Source organism: Oncorhynchus mykiss, chromosome 25, assembly GCF_057628025.1.
Source record: "Oncorhynchus mykiss isolate SJ-2025 chromosome 25, ASM5762802v1, whole genome shotgun sequence".
NCBI lineage: Eukaryota > Metazoa > Chordata > Actinopteri > Salmoniformes > Salmonidae > Oncorhynchus > Oncorhynchus mykiss.
Window position 1 is genome coordinate 33,857,593 of NC_143046.1, and position 20,143 is coordinate 33,877,735.

The following is a 20,143-nucleotide window of genomic DNA, read 5'->3' on the forward strand; positions in this document are numbered from 1 at the left end:
AGGATCTCTCTGTACTTTGCTCCGTTGATCTTTCCCCTTAATCCTGACTAGTCTCCCAGACCCTGCCGCTGAAAAACATCCCCACAGCATGATGCTGCCAACACCATGCTTCACCGTAGGGATGGTGCCAGGTTTCCTTCAGACGTGACGCTTGGCATTCAGGCCAAAGAGTTTAATCTTGGTTTCATCATAATATTTTCTCATGGTCTAAGAGTATTTAGGTGCCTGCAGAGATGGTTGTCCTTCTAGAAGGTTCTTCCATACCCACAAAGGAACTCTAGAGCTCTGTCAGAATGACCATGGGGTTCTTGGTCACCTCCCTGACCAAGGACCTTCTCCCCGATTACTCAGTTTGGCCGGGCAGCCAGCTCTAGAAAGAGTCTTGGTTGTTCCAAACTTCTTCCATTTAAGAATTATGGAGGCCACTGTGTTCTTGGGACCTTCAATGCTGCAGAACATTGTTGGTACCCTTCCTAGAGCTGTGCATCGACACAATCCTTTCTCTGAGCTACGGACAATTCCTTCTACCTCATGGCTTGGTTTTTGCTCTGACATGCACTGTCAACTGTGGGACCTTGTATAGACAATTGTGTGCATTTCCAAATCAAGTTGTAGAAACATCTCAAGGATGATCAATGTAAACAGGATGCACCTGAGCTCAATTTCAAGTCTCGTAGCGAAGGGTCTGTGTACTTATGTAAAGAAGGTATTTATTTTCTTTTTTTTAAATCTTTTTTAGCTTTGTCATTAGGAGGTATTGTGTATAGATTGCTGAGGATTTTTTTTTATCCATTTTAGAATAAGGCTGTAATTTGGTAAAAGTCAAGGGGTCTGAATACTTGATGGCACTGTAATTTCCTTGAATTGACGTGGAGACAACGTTGATTCAACCTGTGTGTGCCCAGTGGGTTGTTTTATGAACATACTAATTGTTCTATGACAGACTCTTACATGTTAGAGCCAAATGTCTTCAACGGTATAGATGAAGAGTCTGAGAAAAAGGCTGCTAAACAAAATCCGAACAACATCCATAGGAACACTAAGACTGAGAGAGCATGATCAAATATTCTACCACTGCTTAGATTTACAACGGCAAAACTTTTCTGCAGTAAAAAATGAAAGGTGGGAAGGTCCTATTTTATTTATTTGTTAAATCCGATTATAATTAGCAATTTAAATGATGGTGTTACGTTCAAAACAACTATTATGTTCAAATCAGTCTACTGGGACCAATACAACTGGGTGCTTCCTGCCTTTTTCTGCTACACATGCACAAAACCTTGCGATCTCACGAACTGGCCTGCCTATCCCAACAATAACACACAATGTTCTGCCGTGTTAAAATACCAATGAAGTCAGGGATAAGACGCTAGACACATATTGGTCACATTATTACATCACGGGGATTTGATTGACACCAGGCCTATTTTTCTTGACTAGCTTTAAGAGCTGGAATAAATTTTCTCTGCTGTCTCCAACGAGTTGCTCACTCTTCTTTGGCACGTGCACGTGCTGAATTAAGTGTGCATGTACATTTTTGTATGCGTTTGTATAAGATAAATATGAAAATGTGTTAAAGTTGCACATGACAATAAAACATACAGTAAATTTGGTCAAGTCACAAAAAGTTAGCAGCATTCCCAGAGATCCAACTAACAGAGGTCCAAATACCTGCGTGTGATGAATTCATTTTCCCGGAAGAGAGTAAGTGGGGCGGAACCTGAATGTACACTGGAAAACCTGCAACGTGACTCATTTGAATATAGCATGCATAACTTAGGGAGGACTGGAAAGTCTCCTCAAGTGTTTGGGCAAATGAACATTGTCCTAACAAAACGTCAATGCATAATGCAGAAACATCAATTTATAATTCCTTACAGGTTGACAGAGAGAAATAAAATGAAAGGAGAGCTGTGAAAGAATGTTCCATTAAGTAAAGTAAGCCGGTGTAAAATGTTGTTATCCACCAAGAAATAACATAGGTGGCATCATATATGCCCACCATGTTTTAAAAAAAATAATGATTTAAAAATCGAATAATTATTTCCTACCCCAATCATTTATCAAAACGGTAATCAATCACTGATGACAATTACGTACAATTACATTTCATCATTCCACAAAATGTAGATAAATTAGAGAATACAGCTACCAAAAGCTTTGTTGCTTATTATAAATATAATTACATGAATTAGACAAGACTATTTAAAATGTCAATAATAGCAACAAAAAAATATGATTTGGTCTCTACTTTGGCACTCCAAATGTTCAGCTCAAAATCTGGTCACTGACGCCATCTAGTGAGTATATCTTCCCTAACACATTTTATCCCATTTACAGAACGTCATTTTAAATCAAAGCCCTACAATGTTAATGATTCGGGTGATCGCAATAAACAATCCATATGGATTCCTTTACGATTTTACAGATACATGACAAGTAAGACAGCAGGCCTTTAATTTAGCATTTCTAGGAGCTATAATCACCAGTTTGTGACAAATGTCCTGTACTTGCTGAGCAATGCAACATTGCCTTTGATATATCTGATATTTGTCCCAGCTCTCTTTAGATATCCCAACTAAAACATAGACAATAAATGCATACTTAATAATTGTATTAACTTAAGTTTTAGCAATCATTGCCATGCCAGTCCCCGCATGCTCAGTCTGAGCAAGTGAAGCAATGTTCTACGTTTATCTTCTACATTCAAACTGAAAGTTATTATTGAATTTGGTGGTTGTAATACTCAACTTTGACCACTAGATAGAAGCACATCGACATCAATATTTCGGACTTTAGCGGTACTCTGTTCTGTTTAGTAATCACAAGCACGTCACAAAGCTATAGCAGCTTCTGCTTTTTTCCATCAAATTAAACGCTCATTAGCCTCCTTATCGTAACATTATGATATTGCAAATAATTAGAATCGTTTTAATAATATGAAAATAATTGTAGAGCTATGGTTCAGAAAGTAGACTGTTAGACAGACCAATTATTCAGTAGGACTGACATAGACATAGTTTACAGTTCCCTCCTTTAATAATAACTACAGCCTTGTGATTATATCTTTTACATGTGTACCTTTTAAAACTGTCAAATGAGGGCTCTTATTGTGAAGCTTTTATAAATGTTCTAGACACAGAACATTTATGGGCAGCGGTCCCGTTACTTCTGCATGCGCAACGGATTGTGCACGGGACCCGTATTATGTAAGTCTATGGGTGGACCTTCGTGTGGAGTGGGGGACGTTTAAATTGTCAATATTCACCCGGAATGTCTGAAGGGACAGTTATGGCACAACCCCTGTACTTTACCTTTGTTTTGTCGTGTTTGATATGTGGATCATATGGTCTCGTTTCATCTGGCAATGGCACAACTACGGTGAGGTCTGTGGATTATAATGCAACTACAACTGTTACTCCGATTGAGAGACGAGATTCTACAACTAAACCAAGTACTACCCAGAGCAATAAAAGCACCAACGCACCAGCGGTAAGGTTGACATCCACAACGACTTCAAAGGTACTGACAACTACTACTAGACCACCGAAAACGACCACCACTGCTAACTATAGTTTCAACACAGAAGACCTAAATGAGGGTATCGACAAGAAAGTGGAAAAAAGAGTATGGAACAAAGAACCTGAGGATGAACCACTCGAATTTGGTGAGCAGCATTGAAATGTATTTGCGGATGTAAAATGCAGCTCAACTGCTAAATTAAATATTTAAACAATATTATGCTTTATGTGATGTGTTATTATAGACGTAGGTTTGACATTGTTGTAGATATTACAGACATTTTTAATAAATTATCTCATGTGTCTTTCAAGTGTAATTTTTTGGCAGATATCTGACATCTCACTTCTGCATCAAGTAAATGTGTGAAATGTCTGGAAAAAGACACAGCCAGGGCCAGATTACAGAACGGGCTCACAGGGCACATGCCCCAAGGCCCCAACCTTCAGGGGGGTTGGGGTCATAAGCAATGCCAAAGTGTGTAGAATTTCAGGAAGTTTGCTTTAAAATTGCAACATTTTCTCTCATCCTCATAGCAAAATATGAATAGTATGAGATGAGCTTTAAAAACAACACATTTCTCTCTGTCCAATGTCAAAATGTGGGAAATTAGCCACACCCCCCCCCCCCCCCCCCCCCCCCCCCCCTTCAAAAAAAAAAAAAAAGGTTTTCCTCAGGGCCCCAAATGCGGTATTTCGGCCTTGGGCACAGCCTATTGGTTAAAAAGCATCTACATATTTATCTTTAATTTCTTACATTGAAATCATTTAGACCATGTCCATCAACAAACAACTCTAAAAACACACATTTGCAAACGAATGGGATAAATAACCACTGTGGAGTGCAAGGCAGGGAAAACACGAGTTACAGGGGGTTGTTATATCTATGCTGCAATTCTGTGGTCTTGGAAACCAAGTCCAGGGGGTTGGTTCTACAAGTGTTTAGCTTGGGGGTTATCAGGTTGTGATGGGAACCAGCTGTCTTGTAGACACAGACCATCAGAAAACCCCCGAGTTAAACTGGCTGAGTCAGCAATCTACATTCAGTACCAAGACACCATATCTGCATAGCCTGAGAATGTGTTGTGTGCGTCTTTGTTGATGAGACGGTTTGCCTTTTGTAGCCAAGTGGTCCACCAGGAGTGTAAAGGCAGTAAAGAAGCCTAAAAAGATATGGAAGAAAGTCAAGAAACCCAAAGTCCTACCTAAGAAGCGCAAGCCCAAGGTTGTAAAAAAAAGCAAACCCAAAATCATTGGGCGCCCTTCGCTGCCAGGTGACGCCAGTGGGACGTATGTATGGGGTTACTTCCCTGAGTGACATGTACAGTATGAGAATGGGTAGATGCCTAATAGACAACATACTGTATACTGTTCAGCGCTCTTTTTCCTTTCCGTGTACAACGCATGGTACATTTTCATTTCAACTTTGAAATGCATAAATGACAGACAACTGACATTGACAGCGTTGCTTGATGACAGAGTAGCTACAGTACTGGCAGTAGTAGAGCAAAACAAAACATTCCCTTGATTAAATAGTTGTTGTGCTTTAGTTCTCCAGCAACTGACACTAGTCTTCTGTAGTATTTCCTGCCCGTCCTCGCTCTCTCTCTCTCTCTCTTTCTCGCGCTCTCCCTCTCTCTCATTACTGCTCAGTGCTGCATGGAAGCCCCTCCCTGTTTGTGTGTGTGTGTGTGTGTGGGGGGGGGGGGGGGGGGGGGGGGCTGATCTGGTCGGAAATGTGGCGGAAAGAGAACTAGAATTACAGGGGCCAGATGGAGAGATATACCTTGAATCAGGAGCTGAGGCGAATAGGAAGTTTGTGTGTAATGAGGCAGAGGGACCGTAAGGCCCCAAAGCAGGGGGACCGTGAGGCCCCAAAGCAGGGGGAAGTTATGAGTTTCCCCAGTTTTTCCTCAGAAAAAGGGAGTCTAATGTTTTAAATATTCATGTTGTAGGTTGGCTGATCTGCCAAGCTGTTTTTCATCATGACTAATGTACTGGTAAAATGATGATGAGTAACCCCAAAGGCCACTGGATAGTTTGCTGTAGTATCTAAACTGCATTCTGAAAATGGTCTCTCTTCAACTGGTGCCACTGAAGAAACTATACAAATTGTTGAGGTTGGGCATGATTTAATGCATAAAGATTATACAATGTTTCCTATGCTCTAAATAGGATGTAAAATGAATAGGATAGCTCTAAGAAATCATTGAGTCCTTGTATTTGCCAATTCTCCTAACAAATAGTATAGGAGTAAAAACACAATTTTCATAAAAACGACTAAACCGTTGTTGACATGAGGTTAATGTCTTTGGCATCACTTCACTAGTTCAGTAGATCAGTTGGCTACTTTACTTGGCAGACTACTGTCAACAAAGTTTGAGTAGTTTTAAACAATTAGCTCTTGGAGCAGAGCAATGCTCTCTGTCACAATGACCCCCGTGGAGAGATCCTGCAGGCCTCTAAGGCAAAAGGGTATTAGGGTTTTAAGAGAGACCACTCACAGCCCTAACACAGGAACTAGTGTTTAGAGGACCAGTCGACCAGGCTTAGCTCCTGAGACAATGAGCGCCTGTCTGCTCCTCGCATGGAAACGCAGGAAGTCTCTCTTTCCTGCACGCTTCTGCATCTCTTCATCGCTTTCCCTCTCACTCTCTTTCATGCTCAAATACCTTAGAGAATTGTGCATGTATGCACCCACTGGACACTCACTGGTTGAATCAACGTTGTTTCCACCAACTTGGAATAGATTTTGAATTGACATCTGTGCCCAGTGGACAGTCTCTCAATCTCCCTTCTACTATGGCTCCTGTCAAGGCATTCCCATGGACATGTCATGTTTATGGACAGCTTTCTTACGCGTTAGATCCATTTCTTCTCTGCAAGTCAATATTTGACGTGTGTGTGTGTGTGTGTGTGTGTGTGAGTGACCTTGTTCTCCTCGGTGACCTTGTTCTCCTTACGTGACTGTCAGAGTGCCCTCCGCTGGGGCTGGAGTCTCTGAGGGTGAAGGACCCACAGCTGCGGGCCTCGTCCTACAAGCGCCGGGGACTTGGACCTCACCGCGGTCGACTCAACATCCAGGTGAGACCAAGAACTAGTCTACGGGTCTCTCACCACTGTTAGCAAACACAACAAATGTTACTTCCATTCTTACCATTTTTCATCCATGCATTATTCTGTGGTAACCACCTCTACAGCTTGTGTTTAGATTTGTAAAATGCACTTTGTAAATAAAATCTGTCTGTCTGGGTAGTCGGGTATCGAGGACGGGGACATCTATGACGGGGCGTGGTGCGCCCAGTATGAGGATAAGAAACAGTGGCTGGAGGTGGATGCCCGGCGACCCACGCGTTTCACCGGGGTCATCCTGCAGGGACGCAGCTCAATCTGGAGGTCAGTGGAGGTCACGGCACATGTTCACCAAGCCCCCATTGTGCAGTGATGTAGCCATAGCAATGAATTGTATGTATTGTAAATGTCGTAGGGACATTGCTAAATAGTTGCGCCTGTCTTTCCTAACAGTTGGGACTTCATACTCACCTACAAGGTCCAGTTCAGTAATGACACCCTGGTCTGGCAGCCAGCTATGAATGGGACTAAAGAGGCAGTGAGTTAATTCCATACAATACATTAAAATATTAAAATATTATTATCCGGCCGTGATTGGGAGTGCCATTGGGCGGGCAACAATTGGTCCAGCGTCGTCCGGATTTGGCCGGGGTAGTCCGTCATTGTAAATAAGAATTTGTTCTTAACTGACTTGCCTAGTTAAATAAAGGTTCAATTAAAAAATAAATAATTAAAAATAAAATAAATCATTATGTGGTCCAGTGAGGTATTCATATCTACTGTGCTCTGACATTGACCAATGACATTCCACTGCCTGTTGGCAAGCTGACCATGGCGCTGACAGTTTGCCCTGGCCAAAGCTGACTCCACTGTGCCAACCTTGCCAACCTTGCCAACCCACAAGCCTTACTCTCTATGGGCACACTGTGGCAGATTGCACCATCTAGTTACCAGTCTGTGTCACTGGTTTGGCAAAGGGGTAGAGTGAAAATGTGACTGGCAGAGAGACGGAAACTGCAAAATTGGAAGTTATTGTATAATCTATTAAAGATGTAGTCTGCAATTCGAGAAACAATAAATAAATACTTCATTTAAAATGAAGTCATCTCTTCATAGAGCATAACCTATCTCCACTATTGGCTTTTTCCTGTACTGTAGGTATTTGAGGGGAACCAGGATACTGAAACTCCAGTGTTGGCCCTATTTAACGAGTCGGCAACAGTGGCACGCTACATCCGTATAAATCCACAGAGCTGGTACGAGAACGGAACTATCTGTCTGAGAGCTGAGGTTCTGGGCTGTACCCTACCAGGTTTGTCCACCACCATCATCACAACATCCTCCCAACACTAGATTAAGACACAGGAACCATAACCTCAACGGCATTCAAATGACATTGCATTTCCATTATGTTGCGTCTTTCCCCTCGTGCGTCTTTCCCCCCCTCTTTCCCCCCGTCTTTCTGTAGATCCTAACAACATCTACGCTTGGCAGCAGACAGAGCAAGGCACCAAAGACAAGCTGGACTTCAGACACCACAACTACAAGGAGATGAGGAAAGTAAGTGCTGAAGTGGAGACCTTCAGCACTCACCCATAGGATACTGGTGTAGTTTTAGGGTTCTTTAGAATTATGGTAGAGCAGATTTGATAATGAACTGACCACCTTCACAGCCATACATCAACGCAACTACATCCTGTTCTCTTCCAACAATTCACAAATATCTGACCAATAAGAATATAGCAGCAACTCTCAACTGGTGGTGTGGGAGGGGGCGTTTATAACTCAAATTTGGGTCGCGAGAGTTTTCGAATGGGTTGCTTGTGTCTGAGAGCATTATCATTATAATTCCAAACTGGAACTGATTCACCATATTTTAGAACTACACAACAGTGACTTAGAAAATAATACAATTTCTCATTTAAAAAAATCCTACGCTGGCTCAGATTTTGTGATGTTGTGCATTATGAACACAGCAGCAGGGACATGGCATGCAACAGTTAGCAAAGAAACTTCCTCCCTTCACTTCAATCTACTCTCTGGCGCTTGACTGAGTCTGTCCTGGAAGCAGAGGGTTTCTGGTTGGAGCTCCCTCCCCCAGTCTCACCGAAAAACAAATATTATTAGTGTTTTTTTCTTCTCCTCACTACACTGCCACTACCGCTCAGTAAAGAGCTTGAGGTGAGTCTGACCGGTAGGATGTAACATTAGGCTCGTGTCCACACATACACACACACCGCACTACACTACACATACCGCACTACACATACCGCACTACACATACCGCACTACCCACACCGCACTACACACACCGCACTACACACACCGCACTACACATACCACACTACACATACCACACTACACATACCACACTACACATACCGCACTACACATACCACACTACACATACCACACTACACGTACTGCACTACACGTACCGCACTACACACACCGCACTACACACACCGCACTACACACACCGCACTACACATACCGCACTACACATACCGCACTACACATACCGCACTACACATACCGCACTACCCACACCGCACTACACACACCGCACTACACATACCGCACTACACACACCGCACTACACACACCGCACTACACACACCGCACTACACATACCGCACTACACATACCGCACCACACATACCGCACCACACATACCGCACTACACATACCGCACTACACATACCGCACTACACATACCGCACTCCCCCCATGTGCTCAGAAAACTAAACCAAGAGTTTGTATCCAGTTGTACGGTAGACAAACTGTACTGTACATACTGATGCATCCTTCTCAGTCACACTTAACCGTCATAAGGCAGTGTAACTCAATCCATTCCTGATGGACCCCCCAGATGCAAAAATATATATTCCCCCCAAAAATGTGCATACACTGGGGGTCCCACAGGAATGGAAGTCTTATGTCCACCAGACAACACCATAAGTCTGTCCCTCCTCAGCTCATGAAATCAGTGACCGAGGCCTGCCCTGACATCACACATATCTACAGCATCGGGAAGAGTCACATGGGTCTCAAGATGTACGTCATGGAGATCTCCGACCACCCTGGAAAACATGAGTTGGGTGAGTAGATATAGGCCTATTACACCTTATGAAGTTTTAGCATGAGGCAATGCTACATAGCTTACAGCCTGGCCTCATAGACTAGACGTAACAAATTAAATGTAAATCAGGGACACTCAAATTAGAATGATGTGTTTAGTATGGTTACATAAGACAGAAGGTTACTTAAAAAAATAATAAAGTTGGGTAGTTGGGTGGGTGTATAACTCGAATGTCTAGCAAGCCAAAGGTTGCAGGTTCAAATGTCATCACGGACAACTTTTGCATTATAGCATCTTTGCAACTACAAACAGTGCCTTGCGAAAGTATTCGGCCCCCTTGAACTTTGCGACCTTTTGCCACATTTCAGGCTTCAAACATAAAGATATAAAACTGTATTTTTTTGTGAAGAATCAACAACAAGTGGGACACAATCATGAAGTGGAACGACATTTATTGGATATTTCAAACTTTTTTTAAACAAATCAAAAACTGAAAAATTGGGCGTGCAAAATTATTCAGCCCCTTTACTTTCAGTGCAGCAAACTCTCTCCAGAAGTTCAGTAAGGATCTCTGAATGATCCAATGTTGACCTAAATGACTAATGATGATAAATACAATCCACCTGTGTGTAATCAAGTCTCCGTATAAATGCACCTGCACTGTGATAGTCTCAGAGGTCCGTTAAAAGCGCAGAGAGCATCATGAAGAACAAGGAACACACCAGGCAGGTCCGAGATACTGTTGTGAAGAAGTTTAAAGTCGGATTTGGATACAAAAAGATTTCCCAAGCTTTAAACATCCCAAGGAGCACTGTGCAAGCGATAATATTGAAATGGAAGGAGTATCAGACCACTGCAAATCTATCAAGACCTGGCCATCCCTCTAAACTTTCAGCTCATACAAGGAGAAGACTGATCAGAGATGCAGCCAAGAGGCCCATGATCACTCTGGATGAACTGCAGAGATCTACAGCTGAGGTGGGAGACTCTGTCCATAGGACAACAATCAGTCGTATATTGCACAAATCTGGCCTTTATGGAAGAGTAGCAAGAAGAAAGCCATTTCTTAAAGATATCCATAAAAAGTGTCGTTTAAAGTTTGCCACAAGCCACCTGGGAGACACACCAAACATGTGGAAGAAGGTGCTCTGGTCAGATGAAACCAAAATTGAACTTTTTGGCAACAATGCAAAACGTTATGTTTGGCGTAAAAGCTACACAGCTCATCACCCTGAACACACCATCCCCACTGTCAAACATGGTGGTGGCAGCATCATGGTTTGGGCCTGCTTTTCTTCAGCAGGGACAGGGAAGATGGTTAAAATTGATGGGAAGATGGATGGAGCCAAATACAGGACCATTCTGGAAGAAAACCTGATGGAGTCTGCAAAAGACCTGAGACTGGGACGGAGATTTGTCTTCCAACAAGACAATGATCCAAAACATAAAGCAAAATCTACAATGGAATGGTTCAAAAATAAACATATCCAGGTGTTAGAATGGCCAAGTCAAAGTCCAGACCTGAATCCAATCGAGAATCTGTGGAAAGAACTGAAAACTGCAGTTCACAAATGCTCTCCATCCAACCTCACTGAACTCGAGCTGTTTTGCAAGGAGGAATGGGAAACAATTTCAGTCATTTTGCACGCCCAATTTTTCAGTTTTTGATTTGTTAAAAAAGTTTGAAATATCCAATAAATGTCGTTCCACTTCATGATTGTGTCCCACTTGTTGTTGATTCTTCACAAAAAAATACAGTTTTATATCTTTATGTTTGAATCCTGAAATGTGGCAAAAGGTCGCAAAGTTCAAGGGGGCCGAATACTTTCGCAAGGCACTGCATGTATGTTAGCTAACCATTCCCATAACCCTAAAACTTAACCCATAGCATTAGCGTTAGCCAACTAGTCACCTAGCGAACCTTAGCGACAACAAATTGTAATTCGTAACCTGTCATACGTTTTGCTAATACATAAAATATTGTACGAATTGCAATTCACAACATACACTACATGACCAAAAGTATGTGGACACCTGCTCGTCGAACATCTCATTCCAAAAATCATGGCCATTAATATGGAGTTGGTCCCCCCCTTTGCTGCTATAACAGCCTCCACAAGGCATTCCACTAGATGTTGGAACATTGCTGCAGAGACTTGCTTCCTTTCAGCCACAAGAGCATTAGCGAGGTCGGGTGCTGATGTTGGGCGATTAGGCTTGGCTATCAATCAGCGTTCCAATTCATCCCAAAGGTGTTCGATTGGTTGAGGTCAGGGCTTTGTGCAGGCCAGTCAAGTTCTTCCACACGGATCTCGACAAACCATTTCTGTATGGGCCTCGCTTTGTGCACAAGGGCATTATCATGCTGAAACAGGAAAGGGCCTTGCCCAAACGGTTGCCTAGCCCAAACCATGAAAAACAGCACCAGACCCTTATTCCTCCTCCACCAAACTTTAGTTGGCACTATGCATTGGGGTAGGTAGCGCTCTCCTGGCATCTAGGCAGGGTAGCCTAGTGGTTAGAGCGTTGGACTAGTAACCGGAAGGTTGTGAGTTCAAACCCCCGAGCTGACAAGGTACAAATCTGTCGTTCTGCCCCTGAACAGGCAGTTAACCCACTGTTCCCAGGCCGTCATTGAAAATAAGAATTTGTTCTTAACTGACTTGCCTGGTTAAATAAAGGTAAAATAAAAAAAATAAAAAAATAAAAATCTGCCAAACCCAGATTCGCCTGCCAGATGGTGAAGCGTGATTCATCACTCGAGGGAACGTGTTTCCACTGCTCAAGAGTCCAATGGCGGCGAGCTTTACACCACTTTATGAAGATTGCATGGATGTGTGCTCGATTTTATACTCCTGTCAGCAACGGGTGTGGATGAAATAGCGGAATCCACTAATTTGAAGGTGTGTCCACATACTTTTGTATATTTAGTGTATCATACGAATTGTAATCCGTAACATATCATAGGAAAAGGATGACAGACATCCACAAATTAAAACATATCATACCAAATGTAACATATCATACTAATTGGAGTGTCCCGGATTTACGTTTGCTATGTAAAGTCCAGGTTGGAACTTATCTGCAATGCCACTGCTATAGTACTTTGTACAGTATGCTCTCAGAGACTGGAGTCAATCCTTGTTCACTCTGACATGTCTAAAGTGTTTGCTTTGGACTCATTGACCACGCTCGGCGCCCATTGAGCCGGTCTACCAGCTCTGGCAACCACTAATACCCCTTGCCGCCAGAACTCATAATGGGAGAGGGAGCCAGGAATGCCATAGACAGAGAACTGGTTTGCCTGTGCACTGGAATATAAGGAGAAGTCGTTTTCAAACGGGGTGACTAGTCTTAAAATGACAGTATAGAATATTGGCTGTTTTTTTTAAGAGAATAAAAGCGTTGAATGTCTTGTCTGTCCAACTTGACCTAATTCTGTTGTTAACCTCCAATTCCATTGGCAGAGGATAAGCCAGACTAGTTTAAATTTTCCACTGGCAAAGTCCTTTGCCTTTTCATCCCATGTGCCAGTATGTACAATGTGAACTCACAGTCAGTGGGTTCATGGTGATGTGCTTTGTTTCTTTTTTTTGGGGGGGGGGGGGGCTTTAGGTGTGATGCACGGTTACTGTAAAAACTGACCGTACGATTCATTTCATGGCTGTGAAAAAAAATACAGGCAAGATCAACAGAAAGGCGAGGACAGAAATGTAAATAGTTTATGGGAGGGTGTCTGAGGTTCTTGTTCTCCAAAGAATGTACTCTCTGTGATTTACATGCTTTGACACAGTCAGGACCTGTGCCATTCAGACTCTCTGGACAGGTGTTTTCTATCAACAATGCATTCATTCTGTGGTTAAGACTAGGGGCCTTATTTCAACCGGAACAGTAACCATGATTCCATATCCATTCCCGCTGTGTTACGAGAACACAGTTTTAAACCAACTTTGAATTGACGTCTGTGCCAAGTGGAAGCATATTCTTTTTACTCTTACAGTATCTCAGAGATCCAGTTAGTAGCGTTGACTTCATTGGTCATCTAGGGACAGAATTCTAATCGTTGTCCTGAGTTTTGAGATTTTTATTTTCTTATTTAGATCTAACTAATTTGAATGGGTGGTTTGTGTGGTGTGAGTTAGAAAGGGGAGGTTTAAAAAAACGTCCCCGGGAACATTGCACTCGGAACCTACGGAAGCCCCTTGAGCATTAGGAGCAAACGTGGCTTGTGCTCCTTCAAAGCCGAGAGTAATCTCCCAAGCAAATCCTCATTTTTCAAATAAATGATTAAGTCTGCACCAGGTCGTTAAGTTAGATTCAGTCCAATCACACCAGTGTTTTGTTATGTTTGCCAGGTAAAAGCCACCGTTTTAAATGCATGTTGATTTGAATTTACACCCAGCCATATCTCTTTGGGCCCGCCCTGGAAACGTTGTTACTTGACTCATGGGAAGTGGTCAAAAACCACAAAGCTATCTAGGGAGGATGTGCTGGATATCATAACTGTCTGCCAGTGGATTATATAAGGGTAAACTAGAGCAGCATGGAAGAATTGCTTCTAACCTAATGGTCACAACCAATGATGTACTGTATATTAACCCTGGATTGCTATGTTTTGGCCATTGAGAGACTTTGAAGCCACTGGTCGGCCATATTGGCACTACCCCGTAGGAGATCTATTACAACATTGGGGGAGTGCCAAGATGGAGGCTAGGTGGCTTCAATACAGTGCCACCTATCAGTCATCTAGTGCATATATAAATCATTGGTCATAACAACTTTTGTGGCCACTGCTATGCTGTGTTTTACATATGTGCTTTGTCTCCCTCTGCAGGCGAGCCAGAGTTCCGCTATGTGGCTGGCATGCATGGGAATGAAGCCCTGGGCCGGGAGCTGCTGCTCAACCTGATGCAGTATATCTGTCAGGAGTACAAACTGGGAAACCAGCGCATTGTCCGGCTGGTCAAGGAGACACGCATCCACTTGCTGCCATCCATGAACCCCGATGGTTATGAAATGGCCTTCAAGAAGGTCTCAGAAAACATGTTATAACATGTTTTGTTGTAATATAATATATTATACTGTTATTACTGAGAGTATCTTTTAATGCTCAACATTACTGGTCAAATATACTTTAACCATTCAAAGAGGCCCATGTTGACCTCTGACCCTTCTCTCATCCCAGGGTTCCGAGTTGGCGGGGTGGGCGCTCGGTCGCTATAGCTACCAGGGCATCGACATGAACCACAACTTTGCTGACCTGAACAAAGTCATGTGGGATGCTATTGAATTTGACTTCCAAAATAACGATAAGTCCAAACTCATCAACCACTACATCCCCATACCAGAGTACTATACCTCAGAGGACGCCTTTGTAAGTTGACATTTAGAATTCACATGCATTCTTCAAATCACCAAATAGTATCCACTCTATGATATTGTGTTAGAGAATTGGGGAAAATCAAGAATGTAAACATTTTCTTAAATCTATCTGCAAAAAGATGATTCTGCGATATTTGGCTTTAAAGTTCGGAACCCTCATTGATTTGAATGGTATTCTTTTGAACTAAACATGAATTGCCGTATTTAGAGTACTATATAGGTAAAGAACATTGAACAGAACAAGGGTATGTCAATAATTCAATTTTGACAAAAATGCACATACTGTGTAACCTTATAGAACCAAGCTCTTGATTTGTCATGTAGCAATATCCTTGAGAATATGTCAAAACTATCCCACATAGATAATAAACCATTTCAATTGTTGTACTTCACTATAATGTTTGAATGCATTATTCCTGTGGCATTGACCTATATCCAATAGGTGGCCTTAGAGACGCGTGCTGTCATTAACTGGATGCAGAACATCCCGTTCGTATTAAGTGCCAACCTCCACGGGGGTGAACTGGTGGTCACCTACCCCTTCGACAGGACTGAAGACTGGGCACCTCACGATGACACCCCTACACCGGACAATAGTTTCTTCCGCTGGCTGGCCACGGTCTATGCCAGCACCAACCAGGTCATGTCAAATCCAGACCGCCGGCCTTGTCACAATGAAAACTTCCAACGCTACAACAACATCATCAACGGAGCCAACTGGCACACGGTCCAAGGAAGTGAGAATTCCACCGCTTTTATGGTCATCCATTTTGTGATCTTGTTCATCTCATCGTCTTTGAAAAGCAGGGTATTGTACTGTCATTTCAAGTACCATTTTAAGATTTACATTCTTCATTATTTCCCTGAAATCTATTCCAGGCATGAATGATTTCAGCTATCTACACACCAACTGCTTCGATGTGACAGTGGAGTTGTCCTGTGATAAGTTCCCCCATGCCAGTGAGCTGCCCATCGAGTGGGAGAACAACAAAGAGTCTTTACTGATCTACATGGAGCAGGTCCGTCCATCAATAATGTCTAATACATTTTAAACACAGCATTATGGTGTTGTTGATCTCTAGATTTTTGCTTTGTATTGAAGGTCCACAGAGGACTCAAGGGTGTGATCAGAGACAAAGACACAGAGGCTGGCATTGCAGATGCCATAATCAAAGTGGATGACATCGACCACCATATTAGATCAGGTGGGCTGTCTCCCTCCTCACATGCAAAAAAAATTCACATCAGTAAATGATTCAAGAAGAAAACCTCAAAATAATGTCGTAAAATTGCACCTAGAGGGCACTGCAGGAATATGTTCTGAAAGGTGTAGGCCAGAGAAGCCTACCACTAACCAGTAGCCATTTTGTGTCTTGCCTCTACTGCAGTTGCTGACGGGGACTACTGGCGCCTGCTAAACCCGGGCGAGTACGAGGTCACGGTGAGTGCCGAGGGCTACAACCCATCCACATGTATGTGCCGTGTGATGTACGAGCATTACCCCACCATATGTGACTTCCGCCTCACCAAGACCCCCAAACAGAGGCTGAAGGAGATCCTGGCCAAGGGGGGCAAGCTCCCCAAAGACCTGCAGCTGAGGCTACGACAGCTGCGTCTGAGAAAACTGAGGGCCAGCACCAAGGCCATCAACAGTAGGCGTGCGGCTGCTAGCAGGAAGGCACGGGGGTCGTGATGTCTTTGGTGAACCAATCACAACACACTTTGTCTGGAGGGTTGTTGTATTTAATTGGCTCGTGAGGGAAGTTCCTGGTTTAACTCAGCTTTGAAGTCTGTACACCATGTGGGCAGTTCTGTAAGGCTAGCCTACTGAGATACAACAACAAAATGTAAATGTAAAATGCATTGTACTTCCAGTATGGTTTAGTGATATATTTTTGAAGAAAGGGCCAGATTGTATTTAGATATTTTAATCAAATTAGAGCAAATAATTGCAAGGTGATTTTGGATTAAAATACCCTTTCAAATGTGTGTAACAGGAAAAAAATATTATTTTCTCTTGAAGAACCTAGTTTAGTTACAACAACAAACCAAGTGGAATGATGCTGTTCAAAATCCACCGTTGGGTAGATATACCACTATTCAAGTCAAATTCATGCCACAAATTACAGACCAAACTCAAACTGAGACTAAAATGACTCATGCATCATGTCATAGAGACGAGAGCTCTGCTGTTACAGTCTGGAACTGATGAGAGTTCTACATGAGATATTTTAAATCTATTCAAATGAAATGATATGATTTTTAATGTTTGTCTTTCTTTGGTTCATTTTTGTACTACCAAAATGAAATGCTGGCATTTGGATGTCCTTGCAAGCCAAGAGACAATGTTATGAATGGATCCCAAATAAAGCTTTACTTATAAACACCAATAGTTCCAAGTCAATCCCATGTCTTGTTTTCTGTGGAGTTGCATATCCTGTTGCCGTGGTCGTCCTCCATGGCGTTTGCGGCTGACAAAGCGACACCACAGGGTAGTGATCAGGGATAGGACGACACAGGCCAGTGCCAGGGAAACGCCCACCCACATCACCACCGACAGCTGCCCGCTTCTCTGCCAACGAGGAATCATGTGCAACAGTGGGGAAAATGCATTCAACATGTTCAAAGAATATTGGAAAAATGTACTTTTCTAAATTCATAGTGTAATACTTCAAAAGCAAACCTTTACCTGTCCAGGCTGTGTTTCGTGTTGGTCACAATTCATTGTTTAAGTAAAAGTAAAAACATGAGCCAAGTTTATTTCAATATCCTTCTACAGTACACCGTGTCCAGACTCTTGCACGAGAAAAAGACCCACTGGGCACACACTTGTAGAATCAACATTGTTTCCACATCATTTACAGGAAACCACATTGAACCAATGTGGAATAGACATTGAATTGACATCTGTGCCAAGTGGGTTCACTCGTATGGCCAAGGATTGCACCCACGGTCCCACTTATTAGATTTCAATACATTTTGGAAACAAAACACGTTTTATAAGGAGAATGGGATCCACCCAAATCATGTGGGATCCTGGATCCTTTCACAGCACTATAAGGCTGCGTTGAGACAATGACTTATCAATGACCCAAGCCCAGCTCAGCTAATCCCTACCATTGTGACGCAGAGTTGTCATAATGATTCAGCAAATGTACATTACACCAAGGGCGTGAGTCGACACAATGTAAGAAACCTAATCTATGTCCCTTTAACTGCCCTGAAGGCCTCTACTGATCCTACAGCTATTGTATGCAGTCATCCTGTGCCTATGAACCAGATTTATACTGTTAGCACTAAGCCAGTGTGCCCCAGGAGGAAGTCCACTGTGTGAAGCTCACCCTGATTAGCAAGAATAGCAAACTTAGGCATGACATGCCAGCAACAAATGCTGACACTACACATCCAAGTATATCTGACCAAATTATGAAAGACAAGCATTTTGAATTCCGTAAAGTTAGTGTGGAAGAGGTGAAAAAAATATTGTTGTCAATCAACAATGACAAGCCACCGGGGTCTGGCAACTTGGATGGAAAATTACTGAGGATAATAGCGAACGATATTGCCACTCCTATTTGCCAAATTTTCGATTTAAGCATACTAGAATGTGTGTGCCCCCAGTGTTGGTGGGAAGCAAAAGTCATTACGCTACCTAAGAATAGTAAAGCCCCCTTTACTGGCTCAAATAGCCAACCAATCAGCCTGCTACCAACCATTAGTAAACTTCTGGCAAAAATTGTCTTTGACCAGATACAATGCTATTTTACAGTAAACCAATTGACAACAAACTTCCAGCATGCTTATAGAGAAGGACATTCAACAAGCACGGTACTTACACAAATGACTGATGATTCGATGAGAGAAATTGATGATAAAAAGATAGTGGGGGCTGTTTTGTTAGACTTCAGTGCGCTCTTGGACATTATCGATCATTTTCTGCTGCTGGCATAACGTATGTGTTACGGCTTTACACCCCTTGCTATATTGTGGATAAAGAGTTACCTGTCTAAAAGAAGACAGAGGGTGTTTTTAAAACATGTAAGCTTCTCCAACATAATCCAGGAAGAATCAGGAATTCCCCAAGGCAGCTGTCTAGGCCCATTACTTTTTTCAATCTATACTAATGAATTGCCACTGGCTTTGAGTAAAGCCAGAGTGTCTATGTAATGTGGATGACTCAACACAATAAGTCAGCTACTACAGTGACTGAAATGACTGCAACACTTAACAAATAGTTGCAGTTAGTTTCAGAGTGGGTGGCTAGGAATAAGTTATTCCTAAATATTTCAAAAACTAAAAGCATTGTATTTGGGAAAAATCATTCACTAAACCCTAAACCTCAACTAAATCTTGTAATAAATAATGTTGAACTTGAGCAAGTTGAGGTGACTAAAATGCTTGAAGTTACCCTGGATTGTAAATGGTCATAGTCAAAACAACAGTAGCTAAGATGGGGAGAAGTATGTCCATAATAAAGCACTGCTCTACCTTCTTAACAGCACTTTCAACAAGGCAGATCCTACAGGCCCTAGTTTGGTCGCACCTGGACTACTGTTCAGTCGTGTGATCAGGTCCCACAAAAAAGGACTTAGGAAAATTGCAATTGGTTCAGAACATGGCAGCACAGCTGGCCCTTGGATGTACACAGAGAGCTAATATTAATCAGACAGCTTGGTGCATTCAACAATAAAAGTAGTGATGAAGTCAATCTCTCCTCCACTTTGAGCCAGGAGAGATTGACTTCATCACTACTTTTATTGTTGAATGCACCAAGCTGTCTGTTTGAACTACTGGCGCACAGCTCGGACACCCATGCATACCCCACAAGACATGCCACAAGAGGTCTCTTCACAGTCCACAAGTCTAGAACAGATTGTGGAAGGTGCACAGTACTAAATAGAGCCATGACTATGTAGAGCCATGACATAGAGCCATAGACTATTCCACATCAAGTAACTCATGCAGGCAGTACAATTAGATTGAAAAAACAGACAACAACAAAAAAACACCTTACGGAACAGTGGGGGCTGTGAAGCAACACAAACATGGGCACAGGCACATGCATACACACACGATAACATACACACTA

The 20,143-nt window shown here is 42.5% G+C and overlaps 1 protein-coding gene across 1 annotated transcript; it reads left to right on the forward strand.

Moving 5' to 3' along the window:
• The first annotated feature begins 2,868 nt into the window (after positions 1-2,868).
• LOC110504159 (putative carboxypeptidase X1) lies at positions 2,869-17,444 on the forward strand. The gene is made up of 13 exons (XM_036969932.2): positions 2,869-3,667; positions 6,493-6,602; positions 6,775-6,914; positions 7,044-7,128; positions 7,749-7,902; positions 8,059-8,150; positions 9,568-9,691; positions 14,507-14,703; positions 14,858-15,046; positions 15,497-15,791; positions 15,934-16,073; positions 16,157-16,259; positions 16,443-17,444. The coding sequence occupies exons 1-13, from the start codon at positions 3,274-3,276 to the stop codon at positions 16,745-16,747; spliced, it is 2,328 nt and encodes a 775-aa protein (XP_036825827.2). The 5' UTR covers positions 2,869-3,273; the 3' UTR covers positions 16,748-17,444.
• The last annotated feature ends 2,699 nt before the right edge of the window (positions 17,445-20,143 follow it).